The sequence below is a fragment of the Panthera uncia genome (assembly GCF_023721935.1).
Source record: "Panthera uncia isolate 11264 chromosome D3 unlocalized genomic scaffold, Puncia_PCG_1.0 HiC_scaffold_9, whole genome shotgun sequence".
NCBI lineage: Eukaryota > Metazoa > Chordata > Mammalia > Carnivora > Felidae > Panthera > Panthera uncia.
Window position 1 is genome coordinate 2,334,763 of NW_026057587.1, and position 10,504 is coordinate 2,345,266.

A 10,504-nucleotide genomic window follows, 5' to 3' on the forward strand; every position below is an offset into this window, starting at 1 on the left:
AAGGGCACCCGAGTTCTCCTGCCTGCTTCTATATTCAAGGCGATAGGATGTTTGTTCTGTGGCTGACGTGTGTAACGATCCCCTGACCTCACAGAGGCGTGTGGTTGGAAAAGGGCTGACTTCCTGGACATCCCAAAGGGGGCTCGGGGAGCCTTGAGGACCTTGGAGCATCCTTTGAAGACCACTGAGTGGTCAAGGACACCCACCCTGTCTCACCCTTCTGTCCCCCAAACACTCGGTCGTCTTCATGGCCGTGTCTTCCCCCTTCCCCAGGCCAGGAGCTACAACGTATCCTGGTCACAGGGAGTTCAGCAGTTTATGTGCAACATTTGGTGGCAAATCACCCAGCGTCTACAACACTCACTGAACGTTCGTTCACACCTTCTGCAAGTATTTATGGAACACCCATTTTCAGTGGGAAAATCCAGCCGTGAAGAAGATAAACACGGTCCCTGTTCTCGTGGCGCTTACTCTACTGGGAAATCACACTGTATAAAACAAACAAAAAACATGAATAAGACGTCTTCAGTTAGTAACGGGTGCTGCGAGGAAGCTAAAAGGAGTGTCATGTTATAAAGTAAAGGGGAAAATCTCACTAGGAAGGGTAGTCCGGCGTGGCCGCTCTGAGACTCAACTGATCAGAGAGGAGTCAGTCCCAGAAAGATCTGAGTGAGAAATATTGTAGGAAGAAGGAACAGCAAACGCGGAGGCCTTGAGGTTTGAATCATTTGTGTGTCTGATGCATGGAAAAATGAACATTTATCTACTTTCTTGTGTGTTCCCGCATTTGTATGGTGATGCCTTATTCCTCATTTCATTGGCAAACAGAACAGTTCCTGAAGTTTTAGAAGTACACTTCTGTTTAGGATATATTGGCTATTTGGGGTGCCTGGGTGGCTCAGCCAGGTAAGCATCCGACTCTTGATTTCGGGTCAAGCCATGATCTCGTGGTTCGTGGGTTCAAGCCCCGCATCGGGCTCTGTGCTGACAGCTCGGAGCCTGGAGCCTGCTTCGGATTCTGTGTCTCCCTCTCTGCCTCTGCCCCTGGTCCGCTTGCGCCCTCTCTCTTTCAAAAATAAATAAACAGTAAAAAAAAAAATACGATGGCAAATTTTATGTTATGTGTATTTGACCACAATTTTTTAAAAAAGGAAATTGATTCACTGTACTCACTAAAAAGTCTGGAGGTCACGCTAGATTCATGCAGAGCTGGATGCAGGGATTTGAACGGTGTCGTCAAGGCCGTGCCTCCCTCTTTTTCTCAGGAGATGTCCACAAGGTAGACCAGATGCCTCCCACAGCCTCCCAGCTTAATGAGCTTTGGGAAGGGGAATTCTTTCCTATTGCTTTCCCAGAAAAATCTGTAAAGAACTCTGATTGGTCAAGGTTGAGTTATGACCCATCGCGGTGGCCAGGGGACGCGGTAGTTATGGTGGGTACAAGTTCAGCAGCAGGAAAACGACATAGAACGGATTCCTTGGAGGACAGTGGCATTCCGTGATTGGGAGGGAAGTGGGGTGGTGTTCGTCGAGGTCAGCCGTATCCCTGATGTGAGGGACCTTTCTGGAAAGAGTTCGGGGAATGTGTGGAGCACGGTTGTAACCACCGATAGCTTTATAGCGCGTGAGGAGTGCGCATTCCAAGTCCCAGCAGCAGCCTCTCCAGGATATTAGTGCTGCCACGCGCTGTCTGTGGGCCACGGGAGCTGTCCCTTGTAAAGTGTGGCTTTTCTGCAGAGACCCCTTCCATCGCCGCCGTGGCCACCATAGCTCATGAGCACGATGGCATTTATGGCCCTGGAGAGCCTTTCGTTCTCTGCCTGTTCACCTGTGTTTCAACCAAGAATACAATTCCACTCCTGGAAGACAAAGCGTGGGGGCAGAACTCATCAGAAAGGAAGCCACAAACAGTAATTTGTGGATTGGGAGGAAACATGCCGACTCATTCAAATTGCGCAGCAAGGAAGTCATGATGGGGCTTTAGGCCGAAGCTTCCTTCTGAAGCAGGCCTTGGGGCGGATTTTCTTCTTTTCTTGCAGAAAGGGGCACATGTGGCAACAGCAGAATCCCCTGTGGGTGACCTGTCCGCTCTCTGCGCCTCTATGGGCTCGGTTGGAAGTGTGGCTGCCTGCTCACCAGACCAGAAATGCGACCCGTCACCGTGCCGGGGAGACCCTCGCTTTCCCTCCTTGCCCGAAATGCCCCGTCAACGCGGAATGCCCTTCCTGGAGGCGTGGAGTGTAAGACTGCCCTTCCCTTCTGTTTGTCCACGGTGACAGCTGCTGTAGCTTGACCTGGAGGGGCCCCTCGAGGGATTGACTCGGTGCCCACGTCTCCCCTCCTCTCTGCTCCCAGGAGTCTGCTGTCGCTCTGCTGGCAGGGGAGGTACCCAGATCTCAGGAGGGTAGGCTGGATCACGACTGTTGATCCCACTTTCTTTGTCCAGCCTGTCCTTTTCCCAAGTCCCACTCTAGCTGGGATGGTCTTCTGGCCCATGAGTTGTAAAGAGAAGTCTTCTGTTGTGTCTCTGGGACCGGGTCTTCTGGAGAGGAAGCCTTTTGCCATTGCCATTGTTCACACGCCTCGGTCTTTCTCGGTCCTGCTCGCGATGGTCGTTGAGAAATATGACACTAACATGAGAAATATGACGCTGTAGCAGCTATCCGGGAACAATGGGACAAAACCCAAGAGCATCATGGAGACGTCAACCCAGCAGGAGCTGGCGTCCATACGTCCTGTGCTTTGAGACTGTGAAATGTCTTTTTCAAGTATTCCTTACCCTGATTTTTTTGCAGCCAAAGCTTTCCTAATCAATAACATCAAAAACGTGCTTTCTGTCGATGACGGTCAACGCACGATTTGAATTTTGTCCGTGTCCTCCCAAGAGATAGATAATGTCTTGCAGGGCAGGAGTTAGGATGCCAGAGCCCAGCTGTGTTGCCTCTCGTTAGCTGCAAGGGACTTAACTGCCCAGTGCCTCGGGTCCATGACATGGAGCTCAGGTTTGCTGAGCTGAGCAGTTAGACCCCGAGATCCGTGAAAGCCTCCTGATGAAACACGTGGGGCCGCTGACATGCCTGAGGCACAACAGCACCCCTGGCTGCCGATGGCTCACTGGACTGCCGCTGGCATCAGAAAGTCCTGTATTTGACCACATTCCAGGGGAACCACATACGTGTGGCCGTCCTTCCAAGAGCTGACAATCCAAGATGGCAGCCTCATTTCCACCGATCTCCACTCGTTCAGGCCATTTCGCTGAAAGCAGAAGATAGATGCTCAACCGAAATGTGGGACATCGCAGAACGAGCTCTCTGCCAGAGGCTTAGAGTCTTATCTCTGTATTTCAGAAACCAGGTGCAATGTCAGCCCTAGGGCAATCACTTGAGAAGCAAATATTTATTAAAATTGCTCAATAAATATGTTTGAGTACCTGTCATGTTCCAGGCACTATTCTAGACCCTGGAAAGACTGCAGGGGACCAAGGAGCAGAGTCCTTGCTCTGATGGAGTTTACATTCTGGTGGGGGACACACATTAACAAAAAGGAAACAACTACCTCTGTCAGGTAGTGATAAACATTAACGGAGGAAAAATAAAGTGGGATAAAGGGATAGAAAAGATAGGGCAGGTCCCATACTGTAAACACACGTCTGAGGTGACGTGTGAGCACAGACAGGGGAGGCCGCCAGCCATGTGGGTATGTGAGGGAAGGGCATGCAGGAGGATGGAACAGTCAGAACAAAGCCCAGAGGCAGGAGCACTGGGAGCCTGGCAGGGCTGGATCGTCGTGGGTAGTGAGGGTTGCAAAAGGAGGTCAAAGGGGCAGGTGAGTGGGAGGTGGTGGGCGAGCAGACCACAGGGGCTTTGAATAAATGAACAAGGGCAGAGAGCGTCTAGGAAGTGTCAGAGGTAGGATTCGAACCCAGGCAGTAGACCTCAAAGGGCTCAATTAAGCACACGCCCAGTACGCACCTGACCTTGAAAGCTAGAGAGATGTCACAGCGTCTGCACCCTTCGGGAGAACCTCTGTTGTGGCTCACGGTTGGAAGACACCAGAGGTCGGTCACTGTGTCCCAAATTGCAGCTCACACAAGGACAAAAGAAAGATGAACCCCGAGCTGCTGGGGGGTCAAGACGCTGGTTACCGGGGGATGCCGCCCCAGCACGGGGGGCTTGGTGTTCCTGTCCCCCCCTCAGCCGGCGGTTGGGAAAGAGCTTTGGCTGCCTTGCGCGGAAAACTCTGCTGCAGAGAGACTCGATGCTCCCGCAGGGGCGAGTTCGCCGATCGCCCTCATCAAATATCGATGGCCCAGCTGTACCACATCTCTCCTCCTGCCCAAGCGCCCTCGTGCCTGGCCATCGAGGCTCAAGGAGACCTCAGGTGCCTGCGAGCGGTTACTCAAGGAGCTGTCACAGACTGGACGGATGGGCCCTTTTCCCCTTTTTGGTTTTTATTATTAATCCATTCTTACTCACCAAGGTGGTGTGTGTGCACATTGGGGGTGTCCGTGGGCGTGTGTGCGTGGGCGTGTTGTCCCCAAATGGCTGTCGTACCCCAGTGGGAAAGGTATGGCATCAGGGACAATGTTTGCAAGCCGACGGTTTCTGAGCAGATCACCAGTCCCTTCGCGGAGGGACGGGCGAATCTGGCTGTTCCAACTCTGGAGCCAGATGGCTCGGATCAAACGCTAACCGTGCCACTTTGATCCCTGTGTGATCCTGAGTGGGTTTCTGTGCTGTTCTCTACCTCTTTTTTGCTCACCTGCTTAAAAAGGAGCATACGGATGGAAACTGCCCAGTGGAATTGTCGGGAAGTCTTTATTGTTTTTTTAAGGCTTTAATTTTTCAGAGCAGTTTTAGGCTTATTAAAAAAAAACTGAAAGGAAGGTACATAAATCCCCGTGTACCCCCTGCCCTCGCACCTGCTCAGCCCCCTCCCAGCGTTAGCATCCCCAGCAGGTGGTGCACCTGTTACAACTGATGTGCCCTCACTGTCACGTCTTGTCGCCCCCGGTCCCTAGATTACCTTAGGGGTCCCTCTTGGCGGGGTGCACATTCTGTGGGTCTGGACAGACGTGTAATGACACGTATCCACCATCATAGAATCTCACAAACTATTTTCACCGTCCTGAAAATCCTCTGTGCTCTGCGTCTTCGTCTCTCCCTCTTCCTAACCCCTGGCAACCACTGACTTTCTATTGTCCCCCTGGTTGTGCCTTTTCCAGAATGTCACGTAGTTGGAATCACGCAGTATTTAGCGTCTTCAGACTGGCTCCTTTGACTTAGTGATGTGCATTTAAGTTTCCTCCCTGTCTTCTCGTGGCTCGACACCTCGTTTATTTTTAGCGCTGAGTAATATTCCGTTGTCTGGACCGACCACAGTTTACCCACCCGCCTCCGGAAGGACCTCTCGGTTGCTTCCGAGTTTTTGGCAGTTGTGAATAAAGCTGCTATAAACATCTGTGTGCAGCGTTTTATGTGGACATACGTTTCAACTCCTTTGGGTAAATACCAAGGAGTGTGATTGCTGGATCGCATGGCAAGAATGTGTTCCGTTTTGCAAGAAACTGCCAAACTGTCTCCCAAAGTGTTTACGCCGTTTTGCATTCCCGCCAGCGATGAATGAGCGTCTCCATTACTCCACATCCTCGCCAGCATCTGGTGTTGTCAGTGTTTTGGATTTTGGCCATTCTGGTAGGTAGAGGGTGACACCTCATTGTTGTTCCAATTTGCATTTCCCTGGTGACTTACGAAGCGTTTTTTGTTTGTTTGTTTGTTAAGTAACACATGGAAAACGCTTAGCAGGCAGCCTGGCCGATACAGGAATTTTAGTAGTAAATGTCGGCTGTGTGTTTTTGGACAGTCTCACAAACACAGACACAGCAGAACACTGTCTAGATGGCTGTTTCCCTGCTCGCACAGGATCTAGTGGGTGAAGGCGGCAGGAAGAGTTTGTTTTTGTCCTCTGTTGGCGGTCACTGAGACATAGCCAGGTGAGGCCCCCTTCCGGGACGCTGGGTCCTCGCTCACCCCGGTCCCTGCAGAGCCTCTCGCCTGGCCCGCCGCGTGGGCTCTCCTCCTGATGGTTTATTCTCCCGTAATTAAATTAGCCCTGTGCCAGCATACTCTTTTAAATTGATAAGATGAGATCATAAAAATCCCTTACTGTCCGCACATGTGGGCTCACAGTGCAGTAATCTCAGAGCGACAGACGCAGGTAGAGTGTCTTGGGGGAGCACACACAAGACAGGAGGTGTTCTGGCCATTGGACCAGGACGCCCGCTGTGTGCCAGGCCCACTCCGCCGGCACTTTGCCATGGGGCGCTTTGCCATGGGGCGGACTTTCTCGGTCCGTCGCTATGGAGAGCTGGGGCCAGGCAATCCTCTGTCGCGGGGTCTGTCCTGTGCACGGGGCAGCGGTCAGCCCCTCCTTGGCCTCTGTCCACTAGACGCCGGCTGTATCCTCTCCCGGCGTGACACCCACACACGTCTCCAGACGTCACCACCTCTCCCCTGGCTGAGACCCTCTGCCTGGGAGCCTCACTCAGAGTGACACGTGGGGCACAGAGTTCACAGCGGGTGGTGCCAGGGCCCCCCCCCCCCCACCATACACATCGCGACAGCCCTCTGCCTGGGTCAGGAAAACTTGCTCCATCCTGCTGGGACTCTGCAAGGCTTCTCATTCCAAAGCTCGAGGTTCACTTGACGTGTTGGCCCTTTCCAGAAGTATACCTCTTCTCAGAGCCATGGCGAACGGGTGGCCAGCCGGCATGGCTGACGCACCCTGCGTGGCACTGATTTATGACAGCTCTACTCATCCCAGAAATACTTACGTAAGACACTTTAGCGGATGCTGGCCTCCCTACCCCCCGGGCTCGGTACACAATAACAATAAACACAGAGCGCAGCTCAGAAAGTATTTGTGCCGACACCACTTGATATGTGTAACGACTTGATATCCAACAACCAAAGAAAAGGAAAGACGGGGGGAGAACCAGTCGAATGGCAAAGACACAGCCACAGAAACCAGTGCCTGGACGTCACAGGACAAATGACTTAGTATTTCAAAAAGTATCAACTGCACGAATGAAGAGGGGAAGTGGCACTATTCACAGAACACAAAAGACTTGAGAACATAACAACCAAATGCTCTGTGTTGGCCTTGTTTGGATTCTGATGGGAACCATCCAATTATATCAAGTAATATCCTTGAGATAATTAGGGAAACTTTTACATTAGGAACTTATTAATTTTGTTAGATATGATAATGGAAATGTAATTGTGCTTAAAAAAAAAAAACGAGGTATTTGAGAGTAAAGCAGCATGATACCTGAGTTTTGGGTTGAAGTTCTTCAGCGTAAAATCGTTGAGGTGCACAGTCGAAACAAGGTCGCCTCAACATAGACAGTCATTGAAAGTGACTGATGGCTACGTATTAGATTGTCTGTATTTGCTTGAAATTTTCGCTACTGAACAGTTGAGTTAATGCTACTTTTCATCATGGTAGACTGAGTGCCACATGCCCACCTACCAAAGAAAGTTCATGAGCCAAACTCTACTTTCTTTTTTTTTTTTTTTTTTAATTTTTTAACATTTATTTATTTTTGAGACAGATAGAGACAGAGCATGAGCAGGTGAGGGTCAGAGAGAGAGGGAGACACAGAATCCGAAACAGGCTCCAGGCTCTGAGCTGTCAGCCCAGAGCCCGATGCAGGGCTCGAACCCACGGACCGTGAGATCATGACCTGAGCCGAAGTTGGATGCCCAACCGACTGAGCCACCCAGGCGCCCCCAAACTCTACTTTCTTTAGGCAGAGAGGCATTTGTCATGATATTTCCTTCTGTTTGGGCTCTGGTGAATTATTTTAACCATAATAGTTCACTAAACTTAGTCAAGACACAGCCCCAAGCGTATAACCAAAATGCCAAGAAAGAGTGTATGATCTGTTATGATATAGAGTCTATGGTGACTCAAAGTGAGGCCAACTCCAAGAAACTGGAGAAACATGAAGCGATCGGCCATCATTGAGGGATGGGTAAAGTTCTTTGTTGTCGTGACCAAGGGAGTAACATCACCGCCAAGGAGGAGGAAGTAAGCCAGGACTGAGGACGGATGGAGAACATATGGAAGACATCCCAGCACACCCACTGGGGTGCCAGCGGCAGACAAAAGGCACACTCCAAGTTTAAATATTTTTAAATTTATTTATTTTTGAGACAGAGAGAGCACAAGCGAGGGAGGGGCAGAGAGAGAGAGAGGGAGACACAGAGAGAGAGGGAGACACAGGCTCCAGGCTCTGAGCTGTCAGCACAGAGCCCAATGCGGGGCTCGAACCCACAGACCATGAGATCATGCCTTGATCCTAAGTCGGACGCCTAAGTGACTGAGCCACCCAGGCACCCCGAAGGCACACTTTAAGTTTAATGGAAAATTGTTTGTAATTGAAGGAACTGTTTAGAGAGGTGCTGGCAGGTTGAGGCACCCCTGGGCCTGAAGGGCTGGGAAGGCACCTCCTTTGCTGGAGCCTCATGAGAGCTGGGGCTTTGGAGGTGGGGCCACCCCAATGCAGGAATACAGCTGCTAACCACATCGTGCTGCTGAGCGGAGACCGGCAGGCGCCCAACCTCCCTCTCCCCTGCCCTCCAATCTGGTATTGTGTCCCCATTAGCCAGACTTCCCTGGAGCGAGGGTGAACGGCCCCCCGAGTCAGCCACCTGGGGCACAGAGTAGAACAAAGCGCAGGAATAGACCAGCAGCTGTACGAGTGGAGAATCCTCAGCAGGCATATTGGAGGCTTGCCCAGCCCAGGGTGGTTGGATGAGAGTAAGGCAGTCGTTGGCGTGCATTTGCCCTATTTGGGAACATTTGCCCTATAAGTCATCCATGTAGTACTGGCCCATCAGACACCACCAGGGGTGTGAGGGTCAGTGTCTCACAGCTGGCACTCTGAGGGGAAGGGTCCTGAGGTGCAGTGTTCCCCTATTTCTCTGGTGTAGATACTCCCACTGCCTCCAGTTTCAAGCTGGAGGTGAGATAGCAGTGAACACACAGTTGGGTAGAGGTGGGCAGTGGCCCTGCATGGTACAGGACGTCCCCCTCAGAGACACGCAAGGACAACCTCATGAGAACTAGATTTTGTAAACTGGTAGAATAATTAGGGAAGAATGGGCTTTGAGTATTTATTGGTTGTCTTTGTTTTCTTATATAGGTTACTCCCTTGTAAGTTTCTACAATGTATATTTCAACAACCGCTGTCTTTTAACAATCTGCTTGCAAAATCCTCCCCCCAAATGTAAGAGCTGGCACACCACTGGCTCATGACGACCAGCCTGAGGTTTCAAAGACCAGAACAGTAGGCATGAGGAGGCGGACTTGGGCGTTTGTAGGAGCAAAGCTGTGAAAGCAGAACGTGGGTATTTATTTTACAAACAGACGTCCCATGTGCCTAGTTTGCAAAACTAGAGAGATTAGCTCATTGCCCGGGACCAGAGGAGCAGTGTTGGGGAAGACGTAATGGAGCTTGAAGTAGCAACGAGCTCAAGAAATCCCCGTGTTCTCCGAGCCCCGGACTGGACCTCAAACATTCGTGGAGTTGCCGATGCATTTTATTTTCTGCACCCGATAGCTAAGGCAGATGTGAGGCAGCAGAAGGTAATGGCCAAAAGGAGTCAGTGTTTGAGAAGCTGAACAGAAGACAAACCCAAGCCACTCGGCGGGGGGAGAACATTCGACAGCCCGCGGTTTTCACAGTGGACCTGAGAGGTGAGGGGTGCTTGTTCAGATGCCCTGGTGGTGACTGTGGTCTCCGTCAGTGACAGGCGAGGAATCCTACACGCGGGAGAAGGAGCCGGCTTTCAGAGGATACACACACGTGCGTGCCCACACATATAGGCACACGCAAATTCACACAGGTGCACACATGCACGCGCATACATGTCACACACATAAACACACATGCACACGCGCACAGGCACACGTGTGTGCGTGCACACATCCATGCACATGCACACTGGCACACACCTACATATATGCACACACAAATTCACACAGATGCATGCACATGTACAAACACACGCACACACACACGCGCACACACACACAAGTTCCTTTTGGAAGCTGCAGCAGTGACCCCAGAACACTGTCCACCTCTTGGAACCAGTCTGTTCCTCATTTCCTGGGGTCTCCACTCCCGTCGGTGGGCAGAAGGCTGCCCCCACAGGAAATCTAGGAATGACTCAAGAGAACGCCACCCCAGTGGGCAGGAAGCTGGGCCCCATCTCGGAAAGGCTGCTGCCCCCAGTCAGGGAGTCCCTGGCTCCCGCTGGAATGGGATGATGGTGGGAGGCGGGCAGACGGGAGCCAGCTCACGCTGTTACCGACAGAGCGCGGAAGAAGCGTTCGCGACACTCTCATGACACGGGATCCTTCGGCTTTCCCCTTCCTCCGTGTTCTGAAAGACCCTGTATTAAAGCTCCACGCGTGAAGGAGAACCCTGCAGTCTTAAA

At 51.6% G+C, this 10,504-nt stretch overlaps 1 protein-coding gene across 1 annotated transcript in view; it reads left to right on the top strand.

The window, feature by feature from the left end:
* Positions 1-4,302: 4,302 nt before the first annotated feature.
* Positions 4,303-10,504, top strand: part of LOC125915018 (transmembrane protein 132C-like) — a 48,760-nt gene continuing 42,558 nt past the window's right edge. The window contains exon 1 of the mRNA XM_049620640.1: positions 4,303-4,379. Coding sequence (XP_049476597.1) covers positions 4,303-4,379 — 77 coding nt within the window. The remainder of the gene's footprint in view (positions 4,380-10,504) is intronic.